At 41.8% G+C, this 19,912-nt stretch overlaps 1 protein-coding gene across 3 annotated transcripts in view; it reads right to left on the reverse strand.

The window, feature by feature from the left end:
- LOC134353874 (MOB kinase activator 2-like) overlaps positions 1-19,912 on the reverse strand; it is an 82,271-nt gene that overhangs the window by 36,243 nt on the left and 26,116 nt on the right. For 2 of the 3 annotated variants that reach the window (XM_063062370.1, XM_063062372.1), the window contains exon 1: positions 2,091-2,297. The exons of the other annotated variant lie outside the window; for it this stretch is intronic. In XM_063062370.1, the coding sequence (XP_062918440.1) occupies positions 2,091-2,134 (44 nt within the window). In that variant the 5' untranslated portion in view covers positions 2,135-2,297. Of the gene's footprint in view, positions 1-2,090; positions 2,298-19,912 lie in introns of those variants that run through there. 3 annotated transcript variants of the gene reach the window in all.

Genomic DNA, 19,912 nt, shown 5'->3' on the forward strand with positions numbered 1-19,912 from the left:
TTGGAGTACTGTGAGCAGTTTTGGGCTCATCGAAGGAAGAATGTGCTGGCATTGAAGAGGGTCCAGAGGTGGCCCACAAGACTGATCATGGAATGAAAGGGCTAATGTATGAGAAGCCTGTGATGGCCCTGGGCCTGTAGTCGCTGGAGTTTAGAACGAGGGGGAGAGATCTCACTGAAACTTATTGAATATTGAAAGGTCTCGAGAGAATGGACATGGAAAGGATGCTTCCAATAGTGAGAGTCTAGGACCAGAGAGCACAGCCTCAGAATACAAGGATGTCCCTTTAGTAACTTCTTTAGCAGGAAGGTGGCGAATCTGTGGAATTCATTGCCAAAGTTGACTTTGGAGGCCAAGTCATTGGAAATATTTAAAGGAAGCTCCTGATTATTAAGGGTGTAAAAGTTTATGGGGAGAAGACAGGAGGAAGGGCTTGAAAGGGATATTAAATCAGCCTTGACTGATTTGGGTGATATAGTGGCATAATGGTTAGCATGACACTATTATAGCTCAAGGCATCAGAGTTCGAAGTTCAAGGAGTTTGTGGAACGTGTGGGTTTCCTCCCACAGTCCAAAAGTATCCCTGTTAGTAGGTTAACTGGTTATTGCAAATTGTCCCATGATTAAACTAGGGTTAAATCATGGGTTGTTGAAGGTGTGGCTTGAAGGGCCGCAAGGGCTTATTCCACGCTTTATCTCCAAATAAACAAATGATGGAATGGTGGAGAGGGCTTGGTGGGGCAAATGGCCTAATTACGGTCTTACAACAGAATGGACCTGAGGTAAATGTACCAAGATGGTGGCAAACTGGGATTGTGCTAACTGGTCCTTAACTGGGCTTGTTTAGTGAGTTGTTTGACTGGACTCTCCAGTCAGACTAGGAACAGTTCTCTGGCTGGCTAGGGATTTTATTTTGGATCCTTACTCTGGGTTGCTGGTTGCCCAACTGATGACTTGGTAAAACATAAGATGAGGGTCAACTTCAATGTCCTACACAGGTGAACAATTTTTTTTACAATCACTGGCTAAGAAAAATGAAATCTTCAGTATTCCTCCTGAATGTTTATGGAATCCTACAAAGTGAAAATTGCCTCATAAATGAAGAGCATCTCATAAGCCAATGGAGTTTGAAAACACCAAAAGTCAAAGGAGCAGATTTAGGCCATTCAGCCCAGAAATCTGCTGGTCATTCCACTATTGCTGATTATTCCTCTCAAAAGGCTAAGAAATTACTCCTCATCTCGGTTCTAAAGGTTCATCCTTATTTGGACGCTGTGCCCTGTGGTTCTAGTCTATAGTAAACATTTGCCGCATGACTACTCTACGTCTTTCAATATTCGACTGGTTTTAAAATGAGGTTCCCCCCCCCCCGGATTCTTCTAAACTCCAGCAAGTACAGACAAATGGGGGGGGGGGGGGGTTGCCACTGGAAACGCAGAATAGTTAGGCAAATGCTTTTAAACGCTTTTACATGCTGAGGATTCCATGGATCTTGGTCAGTTTACAACAATTATCCATGAGCTTTTAACTCCATCCAGCCATCATTTTAACTGTTAATGCAGCAGACCTTTGGTCTTTTCCGGGAACAAACTTCAACTCAAACTTCTTTCATACAAACTCCACTCCAATAGCCGAGTCTAAGAGAGCTGTAAATCTTGCACTCACCTGCTTTCACCTTTCTGAATCAATGGCTACATTCAGCGTGCCTACCAGATATTCTCAGTGAGCTACTCAAATGAACAATTAGCAAACACAACTCGAACCATTACAGTAGCACGCCATTTTCCAAACTCCTTTAGCAAATTATGATTACCCAGGAACAAACTTTCTCTAGCCTCCCATTTAACTTCCTTTTCCCAAAGACAATTAAAATATAGATAGAAAAGCTGAGAAGACAAAGAATTTTTATACTTCAAATGAGAGGTTTCACGACATGACTGTAACACAGATATTTGGGGCTTGAGGGGTTAAAGATCAGGAATTGGGATCCTTAAGATTGCAGTATAATTCAAAGTTACTAACACAACGCTCGTTTGCTTCTCATCCATTCTAATTCAGAAACAATCCCTTTATTTTGTTAATTTCCTTACCTTTTCTTGTATCTCAGTGCCTTCCCTACAGCCTGTAGGACCATCCTGCACTGCTCCAGGGCCCCCACCCCCGCTACTTCACTCAATGGCCAGACTGTAGGAAACTGACACAAACAACAACAGAATACACAATAGCCCGTGCAAAGTATTTCCCTCTCCAAGCTAAAGCCACTCTGCAAACTAGTTTGACTGCATTTGATGTGCTTATAGGACCGGCTCCCCAGGAACACTCCAAAGAGAGCCAATAGCGACACGGGCTGCTGCTGCTGCCACGACAACACAAAGGCCTTAGGGAGCGTCTGCAAACTAGTTTATCCCAACACAAAGGAGTAATCCTGGGCTCCTCGGACGGGTGCAAAACAAAACCAACGAATACGCTGCTATTAATTGTATAAAAGAGGCACTCTTACCGTAGAAAATAAGACCATATGACATAGGAGCAGAAGCGATTCATTCGGCCCATCGACTCTGCTCCACCATTTTATCATGTACTAACCTCCCCAGCATCCAGGACATCTTCAAGAAGCGATCCCTCAAAAAGGCGGCATCCATCAGTAAGGATGCCCAACACCTAGAACTTGCCCTCTTCTCATTACTACTATCAGGGAGGAGGTACAGGAGCCTGAAGACACATACTCATCCTTTCAGGAGTAGCTTCTTCCTCTCTGCCATCAAATTTCTGAATGGACAATGAACTCATCGACACTACCTCTACCACTTAATTAAACTACTGTAACTCTCAGTTTTTATTATGTATTGCATTGTACTGCTGTCGCATAACAACATTCACGTCATATGTCAGTGATATTAAACCGGATTCTGATGCAACCTCATTCTCCTGAATTGTCCCCGTAACTTTTTGCGTCCTGATTATCAACCTCTGCCTTAAATACACTCAATGACCTGGCTTCCACAGCTGCCGATGGCAACAAATTCCACAGATTCACGGGTCTCTGGTAAAGAAATTCCTCCTCATCTCCATTCTCAATGGAAGTCCTTTTATTCTAAGGCTGTACCCTCTGGTCCTAGACTTCCCCACCATAGGAGATATCACCTTCACATCTTCTCTATCTAGACCTTTCACCATTTGATAAGTTTCAGTGAGATCGTCCTTCATTCTTCTAAATTGCAGCGAGTAATGGCCAAGAGTCATCAATTGCTCCTCATACGATATAAGCCTTTCATCCCCAGAATCATTCTTGTGAACCTCCGACGTCAGTACATCCTTTCTCATACAAGGGGCCTAAAACTGTTCACAATACTTCAAGTGAAACCTCAGCCAATCAGCCAATGGTCTATCCATGCTAGTACCTTTCCTGTAATACCATGGACCAATTTTATTTATTAAGCGATACAGCACAGAGTAGGCTCTTTCAGCCCTTCAAGCCATGCCACCCCAGACAACCCCAATTTAACTCTAACCTAATCATGTTACAATTTACAATGATCAGTTAACTTGCAGGTATGTCTTTGGATTGTGGGGGGAACTGGAGTACCTGAGGAAAACATACACATTCCACGTACAGACTCTTTACAGATGGTGCCAGAATTGAACTCCGGAATCTGGATTACCCTGAGCTGTAATGGCATCATGCTAACCACTACACTACTGTGGCATTCCTGTTAGGCAACCTCATGAGTGACACCTTGTCAAAAGCCTTCTGAAAATCTAACTGCACAACATCAACCGATTCAACCACAAGCTGCTCTAAAAAGTCATCAAATCTCTTGTTGCCACGTGGAATTTAAGATATTGGCACCATGAAAGCAATCTCATAAAGAATAGCTTCGGTAGATGCTGGTAATCCAGAGTAACACACTCAAAATAGTGGAGGAACTGTGCAGGTCAGGGCTCCTGATGAAGGGCCTCGATCTAAAACGTTAACAGTTCATTCCTCTCCATAAATATTATACACCTGGAAAACTTGCTTGCATCATATAAAGAGTAATCCTTTCTCCCACCAACATTCGCTCTATACATCTCTGTTCAGTAAGGTCTACAATTGCCCCAGTACACCATAATACTGAAGTTTAACCACTGCTATCCCATTATGCTTTACCCTAAAACCAGAATTTCACCTATTTTTCAAGAAACATTTCAGAGCACAATAATTAACAATAATTCTTTACTGTATTGCAGGACTTGTTTTCTGAAGATGGCAACCAAATGCCAGAAGTCATCATTAGAGGTTATGTAAGGTCTGAGAATTATGCAGGATGAAGGAACAGATAGCTGGCTTGTACATTAATGATGACTTGATAAATTCTATCATGTGAGAGCCAAAACAGTTTCTGACCTGTGTGGAAACCCCACATAAAGTTTCATAGTTATCATGGAGTTGATTAGACTTAAAGGGTTGGGAAGAATATTCTAGCTGTATCACTTTCCTGCTGGCAGTTTGTCTCTAACTGCCCAGAGATGATTCTGTGGGCAGTAAAAGACAACTAAAAAGGTCACAAACTATCATATCTTTCTTTATTTCCTAGCAATAATTGCTCATGTTAAAATTTCTCACTCAACTCATCTGTAAGACATCTTCTCAACATGCTGGACTATCAATGTAAACACAGGAGATTCTGCAGATGCTGGAAATCTAGAGAAATAGTCACAAAATGCTTCAGGAACTCAGCAGGTCAGGCAGCTTCTACGGAGAGGAATAAGCCATTGACATTTCAGGCTGAGACTGGAAAAGAAGGGGGATGAAGCCAGAAGAAGGTGGGGGAGGGAGGGGAAGGAGGTCAAGCTGGAAGGTGTTAGGTAAAGCCAGGTGAGGGGAGAAAGGTAGGTGGGTGGAGGAGGGGAGGGGTGAAGTAAGAAGATAGGAGGTGATATGTAGAAACAATATAGGGCTGAAGAAGAAGAAATCTGATAGAGTGGGCCATGGGAGAAAGGGCACCAGAGGGAGTTGATGGGCAGGTGAGGAGAAGGGAAAGGGGAACAATGTGTTCAGTCATTGTCTCTAATGATAGAGCACAAAAGTTTAGGCAAACTCAAGGCTTTCCAAATAGTCAGAAATGTCTGCACTATAGTGTTTGAGGTTTAAGCCTGCAGTACATATCACAACATTATTCAAGAAGTTGTTAATTGGGCTATTCTATAAGTGCCATCTGCAATTTAGATAAATATTCTTCAACTGCTAAACAAATCATTAGTCACCACATCATGGTGCCCAAAGAAAGAATAGGGAAAGAGAGAGTTCACTGTGCTTATCAACAACTTGGATGCTGGCCCAGAGGGAGCCGTGTAAAATTTGCAGAGGATGCCAAAACAGGTGGTATAGTTCATTCATTAGAGGATAAAAAGAAAATAACAAAAAGGAATATTGTTGCAGCTGTAATTCAATGTTATTAAATACAAGATCATGCATTTTGCATAAAGTAAAGATTAGCTTTATTTGTCAGAAAAACATAGAAACATTGAAAAATACAGTGAAATGCATTGGCCTTGTCAATGACCAACACAGTCCGAAAACGTGGCGGGGCAGCTCGCAAGTTTCACCATGCTTCTGGCACCAACATAGTATGCATACAACTTACTAACCCAACCTGTATGCTTTTGAATTATGGAAGGACACTGGAGCACCCGGAGGAAACCCAAGGTTCATGGGGAGAACGTACAAACTCCTTTCAGACAGTGCCTGGATTTGAACACAATGCTGGCGTCGTGAAGCATTACACTGCCGCCCGTCTAATCAATTTGTTATGTTAGATTTACAGGATAGTAAGAACTGTAAACATTGTACAAAAAAAGTCTATTGGTTTTATTAATAGAAATTGGCCTTGGGTGAATAGAACATTCAAGAACAGGATATTAAATCATCTTGCCCTTAACACAGCACAGCCATCATCAAATCCTAGAGGCCTAGCGTTCGGGGTCCAAGTCATCGGAGAATCCAGAGCCGAGGCCTGGAATTCAGAGTCCTCATCCTGGGTCTTCATTCATAGTCATCGCAAAGTCCTGGGGTCAATACTGAAGATCAAACCCTGAAGGTCAGAAATCTGGAAGTCGAAGCCTAATGTCTGAAGCCTTGGGTCTGCGACTCCTCTGAGGAAGTCAGAGACCTGATGCCTGCGTGTCGACTGGAGGTCTGGTGACAACCTGTCCTGAGGTCGGAGTACTGTCTGTGTGGGTGGGGAAGAGGAAAAGGCTTGTTTTGCTGCTGTTCTGCAAACATGGTGGGCACTGCTGGAATGTGTGACTGCTCCTACCACATCCTTAGGTTGTATTAGTTAACACAAATGAAGCATTTCACTGTGTGCTTCAATGTACGTGTGATAAATTCATCTGAATCCTGGAGGGTGAATGAACTTGTGTAGACAAGCCATAAATGCTGTGGCTTCAGAGCAGATCAGTGCTGAGGCAACTGTTTCAACACTGATGCCCCAAAGCCTAATACCAACTGCAAGGCAGAAATCTGGAGTGTAATGGGATACACACCACTTGCCTGGAGAAATGCTCCATTGCACCATCCAGGTCAAAACATGAGAGACTGTATATCACTGGAAAATCGGGGCAACACATATGGCGAAGGAGAAACTCAGTGGATCAGGCAGCATCTATGGGCAGAAATGGGCTACTGAGTTTCTCCAGCACTTATTGTGTTGACCTAGGTCAAAACAACCCACTTGATTAGCATCCCCTTTAAAATTCACTTCCTCCATCACAGGTACAATGACAAGTATTTAGTGCTTAGTATCAAAGTTTATCTCAATAGAGATTCGCTAGGCCAGGTGTTTCCAACCGTTTTGTGCCATGGACCAATACCATTAAGCAAGGGGTCTGTGGACTCCAGGTTGGGAACTCCTGCAGCAGACCTGGAGTCCACAGACCCCTGATAGTTGCTCTATTACACACAGCTAAAGGAGGTTGATCTGTAATCTCTAGACTTTAGAAGAATTGGGGGTGGGGGTATCTTACTGAAATGCATATGATCTGAAGGGGGCATAACAAGGTAATGCTGAGATAGTTCCATCACTGTGAAATCAACATGCTTTCAATAAAAGAAGATGGTCATTTAAAACTGATAGGTATAGGAATTTTTCTTGTAGAGGGTGGGGAATCTCTGAAATCCTCTATTTAAGAGGGTTATGAAGGTCAGATCAATGTAAGTTTTTAAATACCTACATTACCTTGTTTGAAATATTGGGGAATTGATGGCTACGGAAAAGAATCAGGTTTATTATCACCGGCATGTGTCATGAAATTTGTTAACTTAGCAGTAGCCGTACAATGCAATACATGATAGTATAGAAAGAAAAAATAAATAAATCAATTACAGTAAGTACACTGTATATGTGTATATTAAATAGCTAGATTAAAAATAGTGCAAGTCAGAAATAATATTAAAAAAGTGAGGTAGTGTTCATGGGTTCAATGTCCATTTAGAAATCGGATGGCAGTGGGGAAGAACTGTTTCTGAATCATTAAGTGTGCGCCTTCAGCCAAGTGGTCCGTCTACAGATTTATTCTTTTCCCACTTCGACACTGCAGCTATAGTACAATTAAGTGGTTGCTACATAGTTTCAGGCACAAACAAATTGTGGCAGGTCTGGAGTCACACATAAGCTACAAGGAAGGTGACTTAATTGAACACAGTAGATTTTTTTTAACAATCCAGTAACTTTGTGAATATCATTACTAAGATTAGTCTTTTGGTGGAATTTCAACATGGATCTCTAGATTGTTACTCCAGAGGCCCGACTGTTAGCCCCAGGTCTCTGAACTTCTGTGTAAGACACTGACCAGATTTAGCTTTCTCCCATATCACAGGTTGCATAGAAAGCAGCCTGTGGCTTTGACAGCGTAGCAGTTGGCACAACACTTTACAGTGCCAGCGATCAAAAGATAAGGAGCTTAATGACTATCACTGTCTGTAAAGAGCTTGTAATATGTTCCTCAGGACCACATGGGTTTCCACCAAGTGCTCTGGTTTCCAGCTGCATCCCAAAGATGTACAGGCTAGGTTTAGTTAGTTGTGGCATGCTATGCTGGTGTCGTAAGCATGGTAATGCTTGTGGGCTGCCCTCAGCACATCCTCAGACTGTGCTGGTTGTTGACGAAATGAGGCATTTCATTGTACGTTCCAAGGTTTATCTAACAAATAAAACTAATCTTTAAGCTTTAATCAACCAAAGTGTTTCAAAATGCTTTAGAACTGCTGCAATTTCATTGTATGGTGATCAATTAAACTGCTAATGAGTGGACTTGGAACTTTCCCATCCACAAAACTGGTGTGGTCCAGTGTGCAGGTTGAAGGCATCTTTAGCCAATTCTATTTGCTCCACCTAAAATTGAAATGGCTGATTGCACGGGATACAGCAAATGTTATGCGACAAGATAAAATGCTGGCTGTATTACTGAAGAATCTATAACTAACCATTCCTCTACCAAGTTATTCAATACAATCCACTTACCTGCTTTGTGGAAAGACCATAAGCCATAGAAGCAGAATTAGGCCATTTGACCCATCAAGTCTGCTCCAGATTCATCATCACTTTAGTCCAAAAATGTAAATACCAAAATTGAGCTGAGATTGGTTAGGACTTTATGTCTTGCACTGCATTGCGTCAAAACAACAAATTTCATTGTATACATCGGTGATGATAAACCTGAATCTGAAGTATTTCATCAACCTGAACTTCAGTAAGCCATTGGAGAGCCGTGTTTAAACCGATCAGTAAGATTAAGGTTATAATACTCATTTATGTGAACAAAGGGTTGGGGGCTGAATACTTTTTCAAGGCACTGTATTATGTAATGAGAGTGACTAATGTTGAAGTGATGAAGAGTGATCGCCTATTAGAAAAGTGTGGAACAATTATAATAGATCTTGTTTTGGTGTGACTGAAATTCTGCGTAGTCAATGCAGAGAGTGCTCCTGGCTAGGCAGGAAGTAAGAGACGCGAAACCAAGAGTTTACAGCAGATCCTTTATGGAAGAATTGTAATAGTCAAACTTGTCAAACAGTTAATGTTTCTGGACCGATAAAAGCTCTCTGCCTAAAATGTCTACTGCTTATTCCCCTCAGTAGATGCTGCCTGATCTGCTGAGTTCCTCCAGCAGTTTGTGTGTATTATTTAGGATTTCCAGCATCTGCAGAATCTCTTGTATTTGCAAATTTTGTGGCGGTACGATAGCATAATGGTTAGCACGCTTTACAGAAGCAGCTGTAAGACTGAGGTTCAATGGTTAAAATCCCGCCACTATCTGTGTGTAGTTTGTATATTCTCCACGTGACCACATGTGTTTTCTTCAGGTACTCCAGCTTCCCCCCACATTCCAAAAACTTTCAGATTAGAGTTAACGAGCTGTGGGTATGCTCCATTGGCGCCGGAAGTACGGCAAAACTTGTAGGTTGCCCAGCACCTACTGATCACTGATTTGATTTGATGCCAATGACAAATTTCACTGAATGTTTTGATCTGCATGTGACAAAGCTAACCTTTATCTTTAAAATCGGCTTGTTTTTGGGGCTTGTGGCAGCCCTATCTGGGAAGCTAATCCATAAAACACAGGAGCAGAACTGGGCCATTCGGCCTTTCGAGTCTGGTCCATCATGGCTGATTTATTTTCCCACTCAACCCCAACCTCCTGTCTTCCCTCTGTAACCTTTGACACCCTGATTAACCAAGAACATAAGACCATAAAGACACAGGAATAGAATTAGGGCATTAGCTGCCCAGTCTGTACTAAACTTTATGCAAAAAATAAACACCAGTTTTCAGGCATGTCAGCAGGACATCGCTGTTGGTCGCATTGTTCACTGGTGCCATCTTGACAAACTGACCAATACATGTGTGCGCAAAGCAAATACCAGATCGGCATTAAATTTTCTAAACAAATGTGAATTTATTCATTTGTATTATCTAAAGCTAACCAACATGCCTTTCTTTGCAATGACTCTGCATTTTGATAGAAAATGATCTATATTGTAGTCAATATTCAATAACTGCCAACACAATAACTATTTTGCACATCATTTCATCTTTGTTCACTGACTGCAAGAATCAAACCTATCAACACACAAATATCTGGGCAGGTCAGGGCTTCACACAAGCATGCGAGCAGAGAAAAGAACATGCTACATCAGCCTTTTGAGTCTTTGTTCTTCGCATAGTTCAGAAAAAAATGACAGTGCTGGTAAGGTAACAACTTAAAAAAGAAAGCAAGAACTGAATGAAAACACAATGAAGCACCAATCTTCAGAGGATCTCCCACAGTGCAATTCAAATCTATACACAGTACAAAACAACAATTTCTTTGCTTCAGATCACCTTTGCTGCTTGAAAACCATCCCCAAGGGCATAGCCTTTCACACCTCTTCAATTGTGATAGCTTCAGTCCAAACAAATAGACATTTACTTTGAGATAGAACTCTCCTATTAAGGGAGCATCACTAAAAAGCAACCATATCACATGTGGGAAAGCAGAGACTAGGCACATAAAATGTATTGAAGCTAAATTCATTCTGGCACAGAATATACACAAGATTGTGACAAGGATGAATTGAATACAAGCTTTCTGAATCTAACCCAGTTCTTTTCTTGGTGAGTCAACAGATGCTGACTTGATTAGCACTGTAGTTACACAAGTAAAAGTAAGTAACGACTTTGAGCCAGCTTCATAATTTCTTTGAGGTTAGTCACATAAATGAAGCTATCATCTCAGTTAAAGATCTTTTTTTGTATCAAAATAAACTTTATTCATAATAAGAGAAATATTTACAAGAACAAAAAAAAACAAGGCCTTTTCATTCTTACATTTATAGCCAATAGTTATAAAAAAGGACAATTAAACTTTAAATGCAGCAAACTGGGACGGCACAGTGGCGTAATGTTTTTACAGTGCAGAAACCTGGGTTCAATTCCTGCCACTATCTGTAAGGAGTTCGTACGTTCTCCCCATAACCACACGTGAGAAGCCTCCCACATTCCGAAGATGTACAGATATTAGGTTAATCAGTCATAAAGGTGTAATTTATTGATTTATTGAGCTACAGTGCAGAAAAGACCATTCCGCCCCTTTGAGCCACACTGCCCAGCAACCCCTGAGTCTAATCACAGTACATTTACTATCACCAATTAACCTAACAACCAGTACTCCTCTGGACTGGGGGAGGAAATTGGAGATCCAGAGGAAACATACAAACTCGTCAGAGATAGCATTGGGCAGCATGGGCTTGTTGGGATGGAAAGGCCTGTTACTGTGCTGAATCTCTAAATAAAATACAACAAACAAACTTTTTTACCCTAACCCATGTTCAATCCCATCTGATCAGCATTACTTTAAATATACCTCAACGTTACCATGAACTATAGAATTTATTTTTCCCCATAAAACAGAGTGTCTTGGTGGGATGCAAAGCAGATATAAGCTGCAATATAAACCAGTCATGTATAAGAGCTAGTGACATCATAAAGTAATTACATTGCTAATGAAGGCAAATCTGACCCTGGGACTTCCAACAATAAATCACTGTGCTGACCAGCCCTGAATCACTGAGTATTCAGTTAACTCCAGTGCTAGAAGATGTGAAACAGATGCTTTTTTACAAGCAGCAAGAGTAACCTACAAGACAAACGGACCAATGGCCCCTGTGAAAAAGAAATTGTTGCAGATGCTGCAAGGCTGATATAAAGGAAGGATTTCCTAGAAATCCTCAGCGGGTCAGCATCAACTTGCCCTTTACTTGTTTTAGGAACTGAAAGACATGCTGTGTGCTTGCAGCATCTTTGTCTTGAGGTTGCTATTTCAGGTAGGTATCACTGGGCATGGAGTGCAGTAAAGCCAGTTTACTGAAAGATCTTGTAATACAAAGTTTCACTTTGCTTAACAGGTTCAATCCACTTTATGTAGTAGTACATGTGCAATCACTTGGTTTGAGAATGATGTTCTCCTAAAAGGTTATTGCCTTAATGGAGAATGTCTGTGCGTGACTTTGTTTAACGCGGGGAGGCTGAAGCGTGGGGAGTCACCACACGGTCCTTGACAGATCAGGGTCAGTGTACGGTGACATGGAGTGAAAGACAACTGGGGACCCTTCATTGCTGCAGCCATCCTCCATTTTCACTGCCATTGTAACGTGTCATCATCTTTTGCCAGCTCCACTGCTGAGGTCTTGGTTGGATCGTTCTTTGGCTACGTCCACACTACGCCGGATAATTTTGAAAACGCCAGTTTCGAGTAAAAATGACAGGCGTCCACACTAAGCGTTTTTCAAAATATCTCTGTCCACATTAGACGGATATTTGGGCGAATCTCCTCCTACTGGGCATGCGCAGGACACACAGAAAACAAGCGAAGAGGAAACGGTATACTTGGCGTGCGTTTGTCCAGTTACAGACTAGAAAAACTTAAAAGGAATTGCTCTTGGGTCTCGCGCAGGAGGACTTAAAACTGAAAAAAACAAATACTGGAGCGTATAGAGGCAACCGACAGGGAGTTCACGGACAGTATGACCTGGCTGACGACGAACATTGAAAAACTGACTAACTCTGTTGCATTAATAAAGCACCTTGTTAAATGTATAAAACATGACTGCGTCAGTGTTATCTTATATTTCCATACAATGTTACATTGGGCTGTTACACATCTATTGTCAGAGAAGTACTTGCATAAATAGGTAAGCCACCTTGGTTCTTGGTCCTTGATTCTCCAAAATATTCCGCATGGAATTTAAACTGGAGGTGGCAGAGGGCGTTTTCTGTCCTTACCTTCATACAAGCAAGGACAGAAAACAGGGCAAAGTGAGTATACTTACTTATTCAGTAAGCTATGGGTCAAGTATTTGGTGAGTACATTTCTAACTCTTCTGGCTTCAGTCTCGTTGCTGTCTGTTCTGAAATTGTTAGGTTCTGCGACATGCAAAACCAAATATCGCTGTGATGATTGTACGCTCTAAACAATAAAGTAATAATAATAATAAGGATAAGAATAATAAGAAGGAACCAATGAAATGCCGTGCTTGCCGCCATTTGTTCTGGCACGTCATGACAGCGGTTTTAAAAAGCTCCTGTTACCCCGTACACACTGCAACGGATATTAGGCGTTCTCAGATTTATTCACTCTGGAGACCGTTTCTGAACATCTCCGTTTTCGGGGGCTAAAAACACCGGTTCAGTGTGGACGGAGGATCAAAACGAAGAGAAAAAGCTTCGTTTTCAGAATTATCCGGCGTAGTGTGGACGTAACCTTTGTCTGGAACTTCTCCCTTGACCTTATGACTATGGATGATCCTACCAGGAGCTAAATTCCAGTCAGCATCAGTCTTGGGACCTCAGGAATTCACAAGCCTCTCCACCCTGATGAGGTGAGAATCATTGGATTTTACGTAAGGAACAGAGGCAGAAATAAGGTTCTTCAGCCCTTTGAGGCTCCTCCATTATTTATCTTGGCTTATCTTTTACCCCAGTTCCATTTACCCACACCCATATCTCTTTATATCCAGAAATAGGTCAGTCTATGTTTTGAATGAACTTAAGGAACAATCCTTCACAGCTGTACAGGACAGAGAATTCTAAAGATTTATCACCGTTTAAAGTGAAGAAATTTCTCCTTTTCCTAGTCCAAAATGGCTAGCATTTTGTTCTGTAAAGTTCAGTCTCAGACCATTGGGAGGGCATGTAACTTCTCTAGTCACCTCTTTCTAAACTTTGGTACATAGTTATCAGGTTTTAGTCTCACCCACTTCTGCAGCATTATTGTTTTTAAACAAATTCCTACTTTTTCAGGTTCACATTCTTATCAGACTTTGGTTCTCTGTTATTCTGGCCAGTATTTTTGTAGTCACAAGAGTCTGTGGACATTGAAGTCTAGAGCAAAAAATAAATTGCTGACAAGCCAGGCAGAGTCTGTCCTTTGTTTCAGGTTGAGATCTTCTAGACTGGATGGAATCAGATGGCCCAGACAAAGGAAATGTTCACAGATGCCACCTGACTTGCTGAGTCCCTCCAACATTTTGTCTTAACATCCCAATATTTTTTTTATAGCTTCTTCTGCAAAGACTCCCTTTACGGGTTAGGTCATATCTACATATTGGTTATTCAGGCAGGGAGCAACTAACCATAAACCCATATGTAGAAAGACTGGATGAACTGGGCTTGTACTCGTTGGAATTTAGAAGATTGAGGGGGGATTTGATTGAAACGTATAAGATCCTAAAGGGATTGGACAGGCTAGATGCGGGAAGATTGTTCCCGATGTTGGGGAGGTCTAGAACGAGGGGTCACAGTTTGAGGATAGAGGGGAAGCCTTTTAGGACCGAGGTTAGGAAAAACTTCTTCACACAGAGAGTGGTGAATCTGTGGAATTCTCTGCCACAGCAAACTGTTGAGGCCAGTTCATTAGCTATGTTTAAAAGGAAGTTAGATATGGCCCTTGTGGCTACAGGGGTCAGGGGGTATGGAGGGAAGGCTGGGTTCTGAGTTGGATGATCAGCCATGATCATAATAAATGGCGGTGCAGGCTCGAAGGGCCGAATGGCCTACTCCTGCACCTATTTTCTATGTTTCTATGTTTCTATGAATACAAGATCTACTGCATTGCATTCATTCGAGCGTGCATCTGCTGCTACAACAATATTTTGCCTGTCTTCTACTTTCATGAACAAAAAAGGTACTAACACTACAATTAGTACCTCAGAAACATGTATATGATCACATTTTTATAAGCCACTTATAGAAGGAGCATATTACAACAAAAGCAAAACAGTTTCATGATAAAGTACAGATGCATGTACAGTTCCAAGAAAAGATTCGTTGAACCCTTTGCAATTACCTGGCTTTCTGTATTAAAGGCTCAAAATGTGGTCTGATCATCTAAACCACAATAAGACAAACACTCGTGTTTCAGATCATTGTCTTGTTGCATAATCCAACTTCTATTAAGCTTTTGATGACGGACTGCTATCCTGACATTTTCCTGTCAAATGTTGTGATACAATTTTGAATTCATTGTTCCCTCAATGACTGTAAGCTGTCCAGGTCCTGAGGGAGTAATGCAGCACCAAACCATGCTTCACAGTTGGGATGAGGTTTTCGTGTTGGTGTGCAGTGCCCTTTTTCTTCCAAACATAGCGGTGTGTATTTCTGTCAAAAAGTTAAACTTTTGTCTCATCTGTCCACAGACCATGGTCCCAGAAGCATTGTGGAACATCCAGGTGGTCTTTTACAAACTTGAGATGTGCAGCAATGCTTTTTTTTTTGGAGAGCAGTGGTTTCCTCCTTGGTGTTCTTCCATGAACACCATTCTTGTTCAGTGTTTTTCTTATAGAGGACACATGAACAGAGACCTTAGCAAGTTCAAGAGATTTCTGCAGGTCTTTTGCTGCACCCTTGGGTTCTTTCCCACATCCTTCATTGTGCTCTTGGTATGAACTTTGTAGGACACCCACTCCTAGGACAAGGAGCAACAGTACTGAGTTTCCTCCATTTGTACAGAATTTCTCTTACTGTGGACTGATGAACACTCAGGTCTTTAGAAATGCTTTTGCGGCCTTTTCCAACTTCATGCATCTCTACAATTCTTTTAAGGTCCTCTGAAAGTTGTTTTGATCGATGCATGGTGCATATAAACAGATCTTTCTTGAGAAGAGCAGGGTCTGTCAGTAATTCACTTCATGTGTCTTTTTTTTAAAATGGGGCAGGACACCACTACCAATCTCATCTCACTGATTTGAACACCTGACTCCAAAATAGCTTTTGTAGAAGGCATTACCCCAGAGGTTTGCACACATTTTTTGAACCTAGACTGTGGTTGTTTAAATGGTGTACTCAGTATTGACAAGAACGAGTACAATTGTTTATGTGTTATTAGTTTAGGCAGATAGTGTTTGTATATTATAGTGTCCTGGATGAAGATCTGACCATATTTTACGAGTAATTAATGCAGAAAACCAGTTAACTGCAGAGTTCACAAACTTTTTCTTGCAATTGTATATGTTTTTAATCAAAACATAGCAAAGAGAAGTCACTAAGTCTTTTAGTGTCCTGGTGTCTAAAGGTGCTGTCTGTAGTTTTGAGGTGCAAAGATCCTATGATATTTGTAAAGTATTTCTGTAGGACTCACTGCTTTTTTTTTAAACACTGCTACTTTATTCACTGCTGCCATCATTTGATTTAGAAAACACTTCAGTTTGATCTGAGCAACAAGGGCACAATGTGGCACAAACAGTTAAATATTTGAGGAGATATTTAAGGTGAACCTCTTCACTCATGAGCCGGCTGGTGGCACAGTGGCATCAGCGCCAGACTTCAGAGCAAAGGCTCCCGGGTTTGAATCCAGCCGCCTCCCTCACACGCATCCCATTCGTGCTGGGTTGAGCATTGATCTAGCAACTCGGCCTCCTAAAAATAAGCCTGCTTAAAAAAAATGCTGTCCCGATGACTCCACTTGGAATTAAGGGCTTTCTTCTTCTTCTTCTTCACTCAGAGCCTGGTGAGAGTGTGGAATGAGCTGCCAGCGGAAGTGGTGGTTGCGAATTCGTTGATGTGGTCCAGGTGTAGTTTGACATGGACTAGATGGACTGAATGATCTGTTTCTATGCTGTAGGTTATTTTCATTTAGAAATACAGCAAAGTAATGGGCCCTTCTGGACTAACTAGTCCATGCCATCTATTACACCTACTAACCCCTATGTTTTGGAATGCAGAAGGAAACCGGAGCATCCGGACGAAACCCACAGGGTGAATGCACAAACTCCTTATAGACAGTGGTGGGAATTGAATCTGGGTCGCTGGCACTGTAGTAGCATTACTCTATTGCCACTACGCCACTGTGTAGTTCTTCGTGACTATAAACTGAGCTGGCCTGTTTAAAGACAGGGACTTCAATTCTTATAACTATAAAGGAGTGATCCATAAGACCATAATATCATAAGACACAGGGGCAGAATTCTGCCATTTGGCCCACTGAGTCTGCTCCATCCTTCCATCATGGCTGATTTATTATCTCTTTCAACCCCATTCTCTTGCCATCCCCCCGTAACTTTTGACACCCTGACTAATCAAGAACCTATCAACCTCTACCTTAAATATACCCAAAGACCTAGCCTCCAAAGCTGTTTGTGGCAATGAATTCCACAGATTCACCACCCTCTGGTTACAGAAATTCCTCATCTCCATTCTACAAATGTCTCTCTATTCTGAGGCTCTGTCCTCTGATCCTAGATTCCCCCATCAGAGGAAACATCAACTCTATCTAGGCCTTTCAACATTCAATAGGTTTCAATGAGATCCTCCTTCATTCTTCCAGCGAGTACAGACCCAGAGCCATCCAACTACAAGGTATTCTTTTTTATTAAGAGGGAGCCCAGCAGAAGTGTGTAATGCTCTAGAGAAACAAGGGCATTGCTGCTGGATGAACACTAATTATACCTCCTCATTTCAGCCAACAGGAGCACTAGAGCAGCATACTTCCATCAACTGTCTTTCCCTGACAAAGAGCAGCTGGAATGCTACAACCATGACTGTTCAGCAGCAGATGACTAGGTGACGAGAAAGGTAGAAATCGTCATTCAAAAAGATCTCCATGGGGAGGAGCAACAGGGTGGAGACTATGAAATCTGCATGAAAAATATTGTGCTGTAAACTAAAAGAGAAAATGATCTCACTGAACAAGCTGCAATGTAACAAGCCTGAGCAAGCCCCGTAATTGCAATAAAAATACAACATATATTAACCCCGTGAATACTGTGCAAGCAAAAAATCTTTTCAAAAATGTTTTGAAAAATTACATTAAGATTTTTTCAATCTTATTTATTACAAGAACAGGTTCTGGTTACAGATCCTGTGCAGAGGGTAGAAGAGAGAAATCCAAAGACAGGGAGGGGAATTGGAAGTCAGATTATGGTTAAGGGACAGCGATGTGGAGTTAGGAGTCAGGCCTCCACTGCATGCTCGAAAGCCAGTGATGAAGGACATCCAGAGTTTAAGCCTCCATGCAGAGCTCAGCGGCCAGAGATGTGAACGTAGAAAATGAAGGATATCCAGAGTCCCGGCCTCCACCTCGTGCTTGAAAGCCAATGACTTGAACAAGCACCGAAGGAACATCCAAAGTCAAAGTCAAATTTATTGTCAGGGTACATACACGTCACTACATACAACCCTGAAATTCTTTTTCTGCAGGCATACTTGGCAAGTCTATAGAACAGTAACTGTAAACAGGATTAATGGACAACAAACTGTGTAAATGCAGGTATAAATAAATAGCAACAAATAACATGCATGAAATAACAACATAACAAGTCCTTAAATGAGTGTAGTTATGCCCTTTTGTTCAAGAGCCTGATAGTTGAGGGGAAGTAACTGTTCTTGAACCTGGTGGTGTGAGTCCTGAGGTTCTTGTACCTTCTACCTGATGGCAGTTGCAAGAGAAGAGCATGGCCAGAGTGGTGAGGATCTTTGATAATGGATGCTGATTTCCTATGGCAACGTTTCATGTAGACGTGAGCAATGGTTGTGAGGGTTTTTCCCATGATGTTCTGGGCTGAATCCATTACCTTTTGTAGGATTTTCCACTCAAATGCATTGGTGTTCCCATTCCAGGCTGTAATGCACACTTACAACCACACATCTACAGAAGTTTACCAAGGCTTTTGTTGACATGATGAATCTCCATAGACTCCTGAGGAAGCAGAGGTGGTTTGTGCTTTCTTCTCAACTATATTTATATGATAGACCGAGGACAGGTCCTCTGAGATAGTCATTTCAAGATAGGAATTTAAAGTTACTGACCCGCTCCACCTCTGATCCTCCGATGATTACTGGCTCATGGACCTCTGGTTTCCCCTTCCTGAGGTCTACAATCAGTTCCTTGGCGTTATTGAAACTGAGTGAGAGGTTATTGTTGTTACACCACTCAGGCAAATTTTCAATCTCCCTCCTGTATGCTAATCCATCACCACCTTTGATACAGCCCGCAACAGTGGTAGCATCAGCAACCTTGTACATGGTGATGGAGCTGTACTTAGCCACACAGTCATGAGCAGGGGGTTAAGCACACATCCCTGCAGTGCTCCTGAGCTGATGGAGATTGTGAAGGATATGTTTTTGCCAATCTGGACTGACTGGGTCCAGAATAGGGTCTACAGTGAGGAAATCCAGGACCAATTGCACAAGGGAGTATTGAGGCCCAGCTCTTAGAGTTTACTGATTAGCTTTTAGGGGATGGATACTGGACTGTCCCAGGATTGAATGCCCGTGAGAGCAGGAGGTTCGAGGGCCGGTAATTCAGTGCGACTGGAGAAAGCCTAGAGTTCAAACTAGTCTGGGGTCAATACCAAATATCGAAGCCTGAAGGTCAATCAGAAGTCCGGAAGTCGAAGCTCAGTGGCCGAAGCCTGAAAATTGGAGCTCATCCTGGGGTTATAGACCTGTCCGCATGTGTGAGAGGATAGGAGGGAGGAACTGGGCCGTTTTACTGTTGTTGTTTTGGTGCTTGTTGTGTTGTGTTGTTCTGACAAGCAATGTGGGCTTGTCCTGTTGGCTCCAGAATGTGTGGTGAGACTTGCATGCTGCCCCAGCAAAGTGTTGATTGTGAATGTAAACAAGGCAAATACTGTCTATTTCAATGTTCATGTGATAAATAAATCTGAGTCTAAAGTGTTAAAGTTATGACAGATTGCTGATGATAACATCTCTGTTGGTTGTTACTTGGACTCATCACTGTTAAAACTTTAATGTAACAACTTTTAATATGTGTATTCTTATTCTGCCACTGAAAAACATGATCATTTCAGAGAAGTAGCAGAAAACCATGAACATACACTCAGTGGCCAATAGCAAACTTTATTAGGAAAGGTAGCCACTGAGTGTACATTTCCCAT

This window comes from Mobula hypostoma, chromosome 11, assembly GCF_963921235.1.
Source record: "Mobula hypostoma chromosome 11, sMobHyp1.1, whole genome shotgun sequence".
Taxonomy (NCBI): Eukaryota; Metazoa; Chordata; class Chondrichthyes; order Myliobatiformes; family Myliobatidae; genus Mobula; species Mobula hypostoma.